General features: G+C 42.3%; 1 protein-coding gene across 3 annotated transcripts in view; it reads right to left on the minus strand.

Annotated features, from left to right (window-relative positions):
* Positions 1 to 14,891, minus strand: part of Map3k1 (mitogen-activated protein kinase kinase kinase 1) — a 60,440-nt gene that overhangs the window by 14,734 nt on the left and 30,815 nt on the right. For all 3 annotated transcript variants that reach the window (XM_021633609.2, XM_060385715.1, XM_060385714.1), the window contains exons 2-7: positions 11,571 to 11,721; positions 8,240 to 8,440; positions 4,873 to 5,073; positions 4,061 to 4,177; positions 3,565 to 3,713; positions 9 to 130 (exon numbers count right to left, since the gene is read on the minus strand). In XM_021633609.2, the coding sequence (XP_021489284.1) occupies positions 9 to 130; positions 3,565 to 3,713; positions 4,061 to 4,177; positions 4,873 to 5,073; positions 8,240 to 8,440; positions 11,571 to 11,721 (941 nt within the window). The remainder of the gene's footprint in view (positions 1 to 8; positions 131 to 3,564; positions 3,714 to 4,060; positions 4,178 to 4,872; positions 5,074 to 8,239; positions 8,441 to 11,570; positions 11,722 to 14,891) is intronic.

Consider the following 14,891-nt stretch of genomic DNA (forward strand, 5'->3'; position numbering starts at 1 on the left):
CCACCTACAGATTGACATGCAGTGGTGGTGCAGCTTGTTCCTGCAGCCATCTTCGCACACAGTCAGGCTCTCCTCATCCAGCATGCCCAACAAGCATATGGGACACATCTGCTCCTCTTCATCCTTGAGGCTGCCAGGGAAGAGAGCAAAACGCTAAGCACCAACGTCTAGAAGACTCCTGTGGAATATGCACGCATTAGCTAGAGACTCCTGTTCGACGGCACCGTGAGATAGCGGCGGCGCAGTTACCTCTTATATTAACACACAGGAATTGAGGGGCCACAGAACTGGGCTCACAGATCCTAGGTGTGAGTCAGGCGGTCTCTCCTGTGCATGTTCAAGGCAGGAACTACAAGCCAGGAAAGAACATTTGTATCCCTGAAATGATCCCCCTGCCCCAGATTGGGATTACAGTATGTCCAGCCATGGACATATTCACAGTGGAATAATGTTCCACTGATCTGATAGATTTTACAGATATATATGTAAAATCTATCTATATATATCTGCCTACCATTGACACTCAGGATGTATTCTTAAATTTACGTTTTAAGAAATCATTATAAACATTTTTGTGTCTACTTTTTTGATATTTCAGAAGCCAAGTTACAGGAACACAGAACAGTGAGGAGCAGACTGCAAAGCGATCAAGTCAGTGTGTGGCCTACTTCTGTAAATAAAGTTTCGTGGGAAATGTTCACATCCATTCATTTTCGTATCATCAAGCCTGCAAGGGCAGGGCTGAACAGTTCTAACACTGACCCAGTGGCCCGTAAACATTTGAAGAAAAACAAGTCATCTGTTATAACAGATAACATTGTTGACAATTATAAATTTGCCCTAATATTTATATACCTATAATAATTTCATACATAAAATTGGTACATATAAGACACAGCAATATAACCCAAATAAGGTTTCACTTATCAACATTTTCTATATCATTTAATAGTCTTTAAAGGTGTAATTTTAATGGTTACATAACATTTTTATAACATGGTTACTTCTGGCAGTGGGTATAGGGTCCTACTGCGTATCTCTAATTGGCCTGGAAATGCTACTCAGCCCAAATGGCCTCAAACTCTCCATCCTCCTCCCTCAGCCTCCAGAACGCTTGGATTACATGCACGCACCTTGTCTGGCTATAATGGGGGTATACTTTAATCATGCATCTGCTGTTGGCTACTGAAAGCTTTTTGTAAATTTTCATTACATGACACTGAGAAACAGCCACACATAAAACATTTCTCACATGCACCAGCTCTGACTGGGGCATGTTCTTGAGCAGGATATGAAAATGTTTCCATTTAAGAACAGAACTGTTTCATTACAAAAGCTCCCTTAATTATATAAGTAAAATCTGCTGGGTTTTTTTTCCCCCCTTCTTCTTCTTTATATATATAAACACACACACCACACTCTGATGTGAAAAGTACACGGTAATGGATTTCACTATGGCATCTCCACACATATATGCCATTATACTTTGTTCTAATTCATCCTTCTCCCACCTTTCTCCTCTCCACCTGGTGTATTTTTTTTATTAAGTATTTTTCAAAACGCTATTGGGTGGACTGACATGTTTTCTGGTCTCTTTAAAATTTTCTTTTGTGAACATTTTATTTTTGCATTTTATTTATATACTGAAGATCTAGGATCATTTTTCCTCTTTCAGTTTTTGGTAGCATTCTGTGTATTTTCAATTTGCTTTAATTTTTTATGTTGAATTTTTATTGCATGTATATGAGTGTTTTCCTTGTATGTATATCTACATGTCACATGCCTGGTGCCTGTGGAGGCCAGAAGAGGGTGTGAGATCCCCTGGAACTGCAGTTATAAAGGATGTTTGCTAGCTACTATGTGGGTCCTGGGAACTGACCCTGGGTCTTCTGAAATGGCAGCCAGGGCTCTTAACTGCTGGGTCGTGTCTCCAGCCTCTATGGTTTTTTCTATTCTTTTGAAATACCATTTGAAATTTATATAAAGCTAGAGACCCAAATGACTCCCTTTTAGGTTTTCTTTCTTTCCTTTTTGTTTTTTTGAGACAGGGTTTCTCTGTGTAGCGTGGCTGTCCTGAACTCATAAAGATCTGCCAGCCTCTGCCTCCCCGAGTGCTAGGATTAAAGGCGTGCACAAACACACCTGGCTTAGGTTTCCTTTTGATTTTAGTTTTTCTATGAAAATAATGTGGTTACATGGAACAAAACTTATACAATATATTGCAATATGACAACTAAACTTTTGTGTTTACACTGCTGATACACCAATGCACTTGGAAACCTCAAATTCGACTCAAAGTAAGAAGGTGACTTGCTCACCTTAGAAACTTCTGACTTAAGCTTTAGCTATCTATCTTTAAACATTTATTCTCTTTCCTCAACAAAAAGCAGAAAGTGAGTTTGGCTTTGGAAACCCGATAAAGAAAAACCAACCCCCCATTTATTACGAAGAGACGAATGGTAACAGAAAGAAATCTGGGATAGGAATCAAGGTACCCAAAGTCTGGCTGTGCTGTTACTTCAGTGAGGTACAACACCTGCTCTGGCTTCATCCATGTCTAAGTAATCCAGAAGACCTTCAGTTTCACAAGTAACACGAAACTCTAGGATTCTAAAGTCGTCCACTGGCTCCAAACTTTAAAACATTTAAAAATATGTGCTTCCCACAGATGAAAAACGTGCTTCGTTAATCCTGAGGCGGTTACAACAGGTAAAGAGACTGTGACAGATAAAGATGAGACCTAACATAGACAGCGCTTCTCAAGCCAGGGCGCCCAGGAACACTGATGCCTTTCTCCTTTCTGCAGTAACTGAACCACCTCATTTTGACACTGAGACAGGTTGTCCCATGGAATAGAAGGAAAACTTATGTGACGGAGCACGTAACAGTCTCCATGTAATGCTAGAGGCTGCATCTTGTGTCCTTCAGAGCTTGTCTTTGTTGTCTTTCCTGGGCAATGGAGAGTTTGTGGAACATTACAGACTTTCAGTAGTAACCTTGAGTGACGGCTGCTGTACCTCCTAGCTACAACCGACCAGCCTGCTGAATAAGAAAATCCTTATCTTCTCCCAGACAATGACTCTCTAAGAACAGCTACGAATGGAGAGCTGTTGTTATACAAGAGAAAAATCCGATATTTGAAAATGAATTTGGAAAATTACTTTGTCTTGTATGTGATTTATTTATAAAAGAATTAAAGATGTTTCCTTCTATTTCACAGTGCCTTAGCTTCCTTATCTGTGGAAACAGTGATAAAATCGACCTCACATAAAAATAGAATCACTATCAGGGGCATGGCTAAGGTAAGGTCGGACATAGCAGCTGCTCATTAACTTACACTGGCACCTGCTTCTCACAAGAATGGAGAATAAGTTAATTTCTAATACGTCATTTCTAGCGCTACAGTGTGTAGAGCAAAATGTCTTCACAGTGACCCTTCAAGTAACCCTTTACCTTTGGTTTGAACATGAAAAGCCAAGAGTCAATAATTATACCATTGTATAGCAATTTTGTAAGTAAAAAAATTATTCCTAAATTATGATGTAACAGCAGACAAGTACGAACCTGTTTTCCGAACTCGATGTAGACGTGCTAGATGATGACAGTGTATGAGAATTTGACATGCGTGAGACAAACTTCTGGATGGTGTTCCGCGACGGAGCTTTGATTCTTGAGCTACGCCTACTGTGATATTTCTGGAACAGACTCTCAACCTAACATTGGAAAAAGACAGTATCAATGACATCAGTGCCCTGATTATGGATATGAAGAAGTGAACTATTCATCTTATTTGCATAAATTTTGTATAAAACTAAAATTAAAACAAAAAAAAAGCAGTTTACTAAGAACAACGATTTTTACAGCAAGCCAGCATTTACTGTTTATTTATCGCTCAACGAATCACCGAAGAACCTGTAGAGGTGTCAGATATTTCTTACATAGCTTCAAGTGCCCAACATGGGGACTGTCCATTTGAATTCTGTGCGCCTGGAAAATTTCAACATGCACCGTACGAGTCTGTTGCCAATTTTACACTACAGTTGCATATTTAAAAAATTACCTCAAAATTCTTTAAAGTTTTTCTCCATAACATTGGATCAGAGGGTTCTAGCTGAAACACTCGGAGCATAACAAATAATAGGTGAATGCAAAATGTTCCACGCCCACAGCTGCAGTTCTGAAGAGCAGAAAGAAAAACCATGGGTTAGTAGATCTATGAAGTCCCACGAGAACATTCATGTCCATCCTGCTTTGGCATTTCTAAGTCCATTTTATTAAAGTTTCTATTAATATTCTTCATTATTCTCATATGTAAAGATACAGATATGTGCATGCATTAATCTATTTCAATGAAGGTAGTCAACAGATTTAATTTATTCAAGGTATTAAGTTATAGTAAAGACATCACACATGGCTTAGATGCACCTTAGACTCACTTTAGTTTACTAAACAGAATTAACTCATGTCAAGTAAGGCCATATAAACCTGAGAGCCTGGTACATTCATGTCTGTACTTCTAAGACTTGCAAAGCTGAGACACAGGAGGATCACTATGAATGCAGGCAGGCCGAGGCTACAAAGTGAATCTGAAACAAGCTAGAGGGCACAGTAAGGCCCTGTTGCATAATAAAACTAAAACTAAAACCAAAACCAAAACACCACCACACGGGAGACCAAAAGAAGTCTTTTGTGTCTGGGGATGAAGGAACACTTTCACAGGGCACATGAAGCTGTCTGTGCCTTCAGTTCCTAACCACAACACACACACACACACACATACATGTGCACACACACACACAAAGTGATTTAATAGAAAACAGACTTAAAATGGTACCATATCCTAATAAAACATAAAATAGCGTCAAGTCCTACCTGCGGCCCGATGAACACCCGGTATTTATTGTCTGGACTGTCTCCTCCGATCAGGAAGGAGTTGGGTCCTATCTGCTGCAGGAGGTACAGCCTGGCCCGCATCACTTTGTTCACCCGGCGGCTCGTCTCCTCTGGGCTGTATGGTGAGAAGCCGTCTGGTGAGGGGGCTCTCCGTGGGGGTGTGATTCTGCCGCTCTGAAACTTTACAATGTTGTTTTATTAAGTAAAGTTCTCACTTCTTGATAAGAAATTAACATTTCAAAAACAGGTTATACCAGGAAGTCAAATGGCGTATTATAGTCCCAGAAAAAAAAAAGCTTCATGTATGAAGTATAATGAAGAGCAAAATGCTGTTATCTGACACACTCATTTCAGAAGGACTCACAGAATCTCAGTCATTCCTACAAGTGATGATAATTCTTTGCCTGGGAGACAACCATATGGTCATTTTACAAACTTGGGTCTTCTAAAGTACCAAAATTAAAGGCATAAAAAGTGACTGCCTTAGCAGGCAGAAAGCCATTTCTAGCGGTAAGTGTCCGCTACGCGTGCAATCTCCAGGCTTCTAGCTCCCTATGAGGGGTGCACAAACACTGCCATGGACTCCTCCCCAGCCACCCGGGGAGGCTCTTCCTCCTTTAAAACTTGACCAGAGGCCGTCCAGAACCTTCTGTGGTCAGAGCAACAAATTCACTGTGCTATTCACTCCCCCAGAACTTCATCTTGTCAACAATACCCAGTAGGAATTACAGTTGGTAGAGACGCCTGTACTGAACAGTCAAAATGGAATAAATGGCACCAAAACCCTTTGGTGGTCTGTAAAGTGTACACCTGCCGTGGCCAACGGTCTAACAGTTTCTGAAAAATGTTAACTTTCCACCCAGGAATCCCACCGCTAGGCATGCACTCAAGAGAAATGAAAACATAGCCACACACAAGCCTGCATGTCGTATTCATAATACCCCAAGGGAGAAGCAGCCCATTTGATAAACAGAATGTGGTACAGTCACACAAAAGAATATGCAACAACTGAAAATGGAGCAGTGATGCATGCTGGGACACGATCAAAGTCAAAGGTGCTGCCATAAAACACTACCCATAAAAGGCAAGTACATAGACAAAATAGGCCAGTGATTGCCTGAGGCTAATGAAGAGGCTGTTGTTAACAGAAAGACTGCAGATAACAATTTACTTGAGCAAAGAACGATCCCATGAATTGGGCAGCACTCAAAACCTGGAGTTCCAGAGAGCTGATTCAGCAATGTTCAGCCAGCTTTATAGGCTGAACACAAAGCAAGGTGAAGCAACTGCTGGACTGGCTACAGTGAGCCTTTGCCATATCGGGTGTGTGTGACAGGCACACCTTAGTTATGTAACAAATGTGCTCTCTGTTTGTCTGCCTGTGGCCGATTAAAGCTCAGTCTGATTTCCAAGTATAAGGAACAACTTCAGGCTAATGCTGTCTAGCTCATCCTTACTGTGTGTTAGAAGTAGGTGGTGTGGGGGAAGGGAATGGGAAGGTAAGGTTCTGTTTATAAATGATCAGGGTCCTCCTTCCCTTTGATGCCTCATGAAATCATCGAGATTCAAATGGGGGGCTTGAAAAGAGCCTGTGCACCAGCAGCTTCTGGCCCACTAGGAGGCAGACTCCTGGGAGGTTTGTGCTCTGCAAATGAAGCAGTGGAGGAGCAGCCTTGGCTTGGGTGGAGGCCATCTGGAGCAGGGCCCAGCTCCTGCCCTCAGCTCTCAAATGTATGAGTCGGTTACAGTGTCGTTACAGTGTCAGTAATAAAACTGTACTCTGGATAGACTTACTTGCTTTAACAACTGTGAGGAAAACCTAAAGTTTTCCTTGTGCTTGCTGCCATTCCTTCACTTACGCCTCAAACTTAGGGAGCGATTTAATGCAATCTCCACCACCAGCAGCCTCTACAGTCCTTTTGCTATCTTGTCTCTTTGATGTCTCATTTAACATAGAAAGCTGTGTTTGTATATCTGCTGTGATGTGTGCTGATTAAAGTAAACGTATAGAAAAGAACCTGGCTACCAGAGGAAGGGAGTATTTTGCAAGCCTTTCCACAAAATTATGCCTATTTTCTACGATAGTAAATGTGATCATCATGCCCCCTCCCCAACATGAGCCCAAAGCTCAAACAGCAGTCTCTATTTTCTTTTAGATCTATTTACTCTTATTTTACGTGTGCAAGAGTTTGCTGCCATGGACATATGTGTACTGGGTATGTGCGATGGCCACGAGGTCCCAACACTGGAGGTATACACAGTGGCGAGCCACCTTGTGGGTGCTGGGGAGAGCACCAAGTGCCCTCAACTACTGAGCCCTTTCTCCAGCCTCACTCATGCGTGCAGCCGTGAATATGAAAGAACAGTGTCTGTTTTTTCTTACTGGCACATTAAATCCAGATGGTAAACAGTTTACATCCTGAATAAGTTTGTTTCTACATGTACTAATTATTTGGAAAAAAATTAGTTTACTAAGTCACATAGATATACTTAACTATGCAATGTTAAAAATATTTCATATCATCAGTCTCAGAAAAGTTTAAAACAGTCAAGCATAGTGGAAACTGTTTTCTAAAATCTTAATTTTTGCTTTGGAACCTCAATCTTATCAGGGGATAAAAATACTTCATTTTCTTTGAAGAGACAGTTTCATTTAGTTCACTTTAGGGAAAATGTCTGCTAAACACATGACCGAACAATGATACTTTGTTGGCCGTTCTTCCAATTAATAGTTTCCTTCCATGAAAACAGGATGACCGGTTCACGCTGCAACACCAACAACTGCGCAGATGCTTTCCCTCGAGATGGGGCGCTCTCAGGTGTGGCGGAAGTGCTTTCTGCAAGTGTCCCATCTTACCGGGCATCACAGAAGAAATAGCCAATAAGCTGAAATTCAAAAAACTTCTATTTCTTTGACAAAGGCGTTCTTAAATCAAAGTAGCTCTTTTCTTCATAGACAATATGCAGCAAGGAAGAGCACAAATTCCCTAAGGTAGAGCAATGCTGGGGGAGGGGAGATAAGGAAACGCCAGAACAAAACCGGTTATTCACACAGCGAATGTGTGCTAATAGAGGGGAAACCCCGATTCTAACGTTGACGTCTAGTGGTAAGTGGGGTGAAAACACCAGCAACTTCATCAGTTCCTTTATCAGTGTACTGAATGAGGCAGACAACACACTGGCTTCAGTACAAAACCGGTTGTCACCTGACAGACTCCACGAAGCACCTCACGGGTCCTCCACAAGCCTTCAGATCACACTTTGAAAACTGTGGCCATGTGGCACAGTGTTGTGAAATGCTGAAAAATGACAGGAATGAATACACTGGGATCGGATCTTAACTTACAGGCACGGGGGAGACCCGCTTCCGTCGCACTCCTGGAGATTCCGGCTTCACGGAGCGCCCCGACGGGGAGCTGCCAGGAGACGGGCTGCGGCGGCCCTTGGCGGCTGGTGAGGCCGAGCCTGCCTGGCCCTCTCCTTGAGGCTCAGCTGCCAAGCTACTCACTTCAGATCCATCTCCTTTGATAGGGATTGGTTTTACCACCTGAATCAAAAACAGTTCAGTATTCTGATTACTTAAAAATACACAAGAAGCACACTTGAACATCACACAGTGGAAAATGAATTTTTTTATAAAGTATTAACCCAAATACACCAAGTAATAGGTTCACATTTTATTTAGCATTACTTTACGCCATTAGTGTTGGGAGACTATTTTTATTCATACGAATACTATTGTTTTGTGTTAATACTAATTAATATTACTATATAAAACTTTAGAAAAACTACTAGTTCTTATTCTCTGGCTAATTTAATATGTAGAATCAACTAGAATTATGAATTGAACACAAAAAAAAATCAGCACTTTAAGAATTTATTCAATAAAATTGAACTTTTCCTTTGTATTTACTTGGAAAAAATGTAAAGCATAAAAATAGTAACAATGAAGCCTGGCACAGTGGCCTACTCCTGTGATCCCAGCACTCAGGGAGGCAGAGGCAGGCGGATCTCTGTGAATTTGAGACCAGCCTGGTCTACAAAGCGAGTCCAGGACAGCCAGGGTTACCCAGAGAAACTCTGTTCTGAAAAAACAAAAACTGTTATTTTACAATATTTTTAAGATGTAGTTAAAGAAGCTAGGGAAGGGACGGGGTCACTGCCCCATGGTACAGAGACTGCTTAGCATGCATGAGGTCCTAGGTTCAAATCTCAGGATTAAGGAGAAAAGAAAGATTCCGGGGCTGGAAAAAGCCAGGGACGCTTCAAGCATAAAGACCAATTTCTTAAATTGGAAACATGCAATTTACACAAGCTCCTGCTGTTACAGCCATGTTTAAATATAGGCCTCTCAGACCAAATCTGGACACACTGCATCCTCAGGACAGCTGCAGTCTTCTCCTTTTGCATCCCTACACCTCTTCCCATGGACAGCATAATTTCACTTGAGGAAAACTCAACCATCTTTAAGTTTTGGTTAAAATCCTACTGTTCATCAAATCTCTACAGTTCATAAGCCGGATACAGCCTGCATTCTTTAACTTTCTGTAGCTTTTTTGAAGATGTATTTTATTCTTTTTGTTTATGGGGTTGTATGCACATGGGTGCGGTACCTGAGGATTGAAGCTGGAGCTGGAGCTGCAGGTGGCTGTGAGCCACCTGGTGTGGGTGCAAGGACAGGGCACTGCACTCTCTAACACCTGAGCCATCTCTCCACCTCCTAAAATCTTCTTAAAGACTGTGTTTATTTATTTACTTGTGTGTGTGAGTGTGTGTGTGTGTGTGTGGGCGTGTGCGTGCACGCACCCATATGCTAGAGTACTCATGCAGAAGCGAGGGAGAAACACGTGTGAGTTGGTTCTTTTCTTTCACCGTGTGGGAACTGAGGACCAAACACTGATAGTCTGACCCTACTCTACATTTTTCATCTTCCCAAATTCTTTTCTTCTGCCCACCCCAGGCACCTGTGCTCATCAAGTGCTTTGTGTTATTTTATGCATTACTTTTACTTATTGTGTACAAGCCTATTTGGAGGTATTTATTTTTTTATTTAGTGTTCTGATAAGGTTTTGAAGGGAAATGAATAAAAAAATAATAAAACAACACAATCAGCCCTCCCAAGTAGACAGTAAACAAGGACAATTTGAAATCTGTATGCCATAAAATGCAGGGTGGACAATTATGGTCAAGGATATATTACATTTCTTATTCTACACACGTCCGCCTCCTCCTGCCCTACACACATAGGCAAGGTAGCAAGTATCTGCTGGAAAGTAGAAGGTGAGAAACACTTGGTTTTAAACAATGTAATAGTGTGTTGGCTTGCTCTACCACACTGTGAAACAACTCTGGCTCCAGCAGCTTGGAGAGGACCATGCTCTAACTTCTGATGGCTCTCACTGCTCACACATTCTTTACTGACGGAGCAGAGAGATGTCCCTCTCCACTGTCACTTCTACAGGCTGTTTCAGTAAACTCTGCTAAGCTCAGTCCTTGATTTCTTCATCTTCTGCAGAGAATAAGGTGGTGAAGATGAAGGGGAAAAGTGCAGAAGCTCAGTTAGACCTCATGATAACCAAGGAAGATGTCAGGGAGACAATTAGATTTTTTCCTGTAGCATTTGCACAACAGAAAGCAGCTCAGTGAGGGAGTCCAAAACCTCAGGGCTATTGAGATGCTGGACCAGAGGCCGGTTAGCTGCCCTCTAACCGTACCTAGCACTCAGGCAGTGGTGACAACGCAGGCCCAGAGGCAGCCACTAGCCACACATAATTGTCACATATCTGAAGGTGGCTAATGTGACTGACAACTACACTTAAACTTTGGGGGCAGGGGGGAACCGGAGATGGCTCAGCGATTAGTAGGATTAGTAGCACTGGCTGTTGCTTTTCTAATGGACCCCGGTTTTGAATCCCAGCACCCACGTGGTGGCTCACAGCTATCTGCAAATTCAGTGCCAGGGGACCTGAGGCATTCTTTCAGCCTCTGTGGGTACCAGGTATGTACATGATACACAGACAACATGCACATTTACTATGACACATACAATTTCAAAGTTGAAACTTTCATTTTCGTGTTTTGTCGATTTTAAACTTTAATAGGCCCTTGGGATGAAGAAGGCTAGATTATGTGACAGGGTTTAGTCAGCTCCTGGCTGGAGTGTAATGAATCTTATCACAGCTATCTCCACTTCAACAGAAAATATAAACCAAATGTGGCTAGCTGACGGCACCTCCTTTGCGCTTTTGCACATTCAGAGCAATGTCCTCAACTGCTTGAGCACAGAGTCCCAGACCAGGGCTCAGTGTCCTTGTCCTTCTTAACCTGGTCATTCTTGTGACAAAATTTTATCCTCAACCCCTGGGCCTATTTAATCTGATTTCCCCCCTGTTTTCCTGAAAAACTTCTAGAAATGAGATTCTTAAGACCTTATCAGACATAAAACATCTCAAACAAGTTACAATTTTTGTTCAGGAAGTATAGTATAAAACTGCTCAGGGCACAGACACAGGCATTAGAGGGCACTCTTGCTTTAAGCACCCCATCCAACACACTCCTAAGGTAGGTGAACTTGCTTAATGAGCAGGGTTTTAATTGTGACTTATTTCAGACAAACAGGAAAAAGAGCTTCTCACTTCCTCCCTGCTTCCTTCCCAAGAGCTGCCCGCGGCACTCACCACAGGACCTCTCCTGTTTCTCCTTTCCAACCACTCGTGTTTCCAGGCAGGCATGCAGGTTGCCTTCAGCTTCTCCCTGATCATTCGCTCCTCTGGGCGATCATCCATCTTGTGCAATCCTTTGAGGGTTTCTTTATTCTCCATCTCCCGACTAAAATCAAGGGAGAAATAAGGACAAAAAGAACAGTCAGATACAAGGAACAGTTTCCAAGAACAAGTAGTAAACAACATCGTTGTTTTACGCTCTGGTTCTAGGTATCCGAAAAAAGCTACAAAACCACAGAAGGGTTGGTGAAAGGTATGGAAGCAACACACCTTGTGCTTTTCTGTGTTTAACATGGATAATGTTCAGTGTTGTCTGCTAGCACCAATCTGAATAGTATGTCTAAAAAAAGGAGGTTCTACTTGAGGTCACAGGCTTACTAATAATATCAATGCAAGACATTTCCTAGTGGTTGCCAGAAGGAATCCAGAACATTAGCCACTGCTTTTAGAAAAGACTGCCCAACACGCCAATATTATAATATTCGAGAAACACATATTTGCGAAGTACCTTATTACCCTTACTTAGTTCATAGTTTCTAATTATTCATGTCAACAGACAGAAAACCTGGCAGGTGTGCTTACTTTCTATCATGAACACACTGTACAGAACTTAACTAGATCTGTATCCTGAGATAACTTTTCTCTGCCTGAGTGATCAAGTCTGATCGTTCCTAGGACTTGAGCACTACGATGAAGCCCTTGTGTTCTACATAAGCAGAGAGAGGGAATGGCCTGCTGCAAACATTTTGAACTTCACTTCATCATAACAAGTTGCCGGAATGAAGGTAATATTTAAGCTGGGGGCTCCCGGGAACTGATTAGACAGAGACTACCAGGGAAAGCACCACTCTCTGGAAGAGCACTGATTTTTTTTTTTTTTGCATCCCCACGGATATGCCACACACACACACACACACACACACACACACACACACACACACACACTGTGCAGACTTCAAGGCCTGCTTCTAGGAAGACTAAGTACTTGTGTTCTGGGAGAAGTGCCGATTTTTAGGATTCTAGGCTAACTCCAGTAACTATTTTTGGAAAGCCAGTAAAGGTAGAATAATGATTTTTCTACCCTGACAGGAAAAGGAAGCACTTGTAGACACACCAGAAACGATGACCTTGAACTCACTAAATGTCGACTTCAAACTTGTCTAGGAATTTTCCAGTTGATCATAAATCAGAAGCAGTGGCTTCAGCAAAAACAAACAAAAAATAAAGTAAATAGGACCAGAGAGGAAATGCTCATCCGGCTCCAATGAAACTCCGGTATTCTGGAGCTGGGAGGCACTGAGCACTCATGGCATCATGCATGGCTCTAGACGCCCTTGAAAAGACAAAGAGACGTGACACCTGATCAAAACCTTGCAAATGGGCAGTCAGGCCACACAGCAAACGTTCCTTCCACTCAAGGAAAGGAGGACTGCAGGATGGAAAGGTTGTTTTAAATAATGGCTCATTTACTTAGCAGTATTTGGCTGTTTCCATGCTGATTATGTATGGTGTCGTTCTGATGATGATGTCACTGTCCTTGTAAGAGAGGGAGGAAGGAAGGCAGACAGGAGGTAAAAGGAGAAGACAGGACAGGTGTAGGAAGTAGAATGTAGATTTTAGATTTCCTCTAAATCGAATAGCTCCCAGCTCCTCAACTTAGAAGAGTAACGCGGATCTGTTCCAGGTCACAGTGACAATCGCTGGGTGTATGTGTGTGTGTGTATGTGCCTGTACGTATGTGCGTGTGCGCACACACTCCAGTCTGGCTGAGCCACTTGCAAATCCACAATGTCTGGCAGGGTCTCTGGAGCTAGAATTTTCACAGCCACTCCTGCCTTCCAGGCTCACTGTCCTGCCTTTTCTCCCAGGCTCCAGGACACCTGGCTCAGGGTTCCTCGATATAGCCATTTTCTACTCTGACTTGTAGCTAGATTCAATTCTACTCACTCTAGTTTTCCTCAACCGTTCAGAGACCTGTCAGTGCATCCCTTCACAGCCCTGCCAACATGTCTCCCTCTCACTAAGAGTCAACTCCACTGGAGTAATGGGCGCATGCGTTATCCATCTGCACACTGTGCAGCACAGCACAGGGAGCACAGAGTGCTGACACACACTAAATGAATGACCATTTACTAACATCTTCAGCAGTTCTGAGGGCTTTCCTACTACTTTTAATATTGAATGGGTTTCATATTATTTAATATTTTTCATCACTCTGCACTTATGAGTAAACCTGGGACTTGGATGTTATTTGCTGAGAGACTTTTCCATCATTCCTAAATTAATCTACAAGCATAAACAAAGTGTTTTAGTCTTCTCATAATCATTTTATATGATTAATTCCAAAATGTGCATTTCTTATACTTCATCATCTGAACTGTGAAAGGCTCCTCGCAGGCAATGTTGTATTTTATAGGTGACTTCTCTTCCTTCACAGACTAAAAATGGTGTAATTTACAGACACTGAGGTCTCAGAGAAAACAAAACATCCACTACATCCCATTTTTCATGACAGAAAAAAAAAAACAAACCATCCCTAATTGCTTTCCTTTGTCTCTGAAATGGAAAGCAGCCGACGGGGAGGAAAGGCAGTCTTCCTCCCAAGCTCACACTGTTTACTTACAGCACTGACACACGTCTTCCATCCACAGACAGACAGGGTTCCCAGTCCTGTCAGGTCTCCGTGTGTGTACATGTACACAGTGACGATCTGCTAGCCAGGGACTCCTACGGCTGTAGCAGACTGCAAACTTCCATTTTTGATCAAAGCTACTGTAGTCAGAAAGCCTGGAAGCCACTAGGAACGTCTGTGGGCTGGTTACGAACGACAGGTGTGTATGTGTATGTGGGGAGTGCACCATGGCTGTCATTACCTGGAAACATACTTGTTTTAGCTAAAATAGCGTATACACTTCTGACCTTTTAAGTTGACTCATTATATAAAGCCAAAACATGTCTGGGGAAACTATACAAGAGTAAGGCTTGAGGTAGATGAACACTATCAGATCAGCAGGTCTGTTTCTGTGGATCTGGGGCTCCTGAGGCTTTCTTCGTTTTCTTCCTAAGCATTCCCAGAAGATATTTTATGCTTGACTTGGAACTTTAAAGTCCCTTGTCAGCCTGGTGTTCAGTTCTAATCCCGGCTCTTTCTACACCTACATAGTACAGCTGCGCACTGTAGGTGCCTCAAGAGCTTCCCTTCCCATCCTATCAGAGGTCATTTGATGACGATGATGACAATGATATCTGGAGCTAAGCATCTTACTAAGTTCATCA

The sequence above is a fragment of the Meriones unguiculatus genome, chromosome 6 (assembly GCF_030254825.1).
Source record: "Meriones unguiculatus strain TT.TT164.6M chromosome 6, Bangor_MerUng_6.1, whole genome shotgun sequence".
Classification (NCBI taxonomy): Eukaryota; Metazoa; Chordata; class Mammalia; order Rodentia; family Muridae; genus Meriones; species Meriones unguiculatus.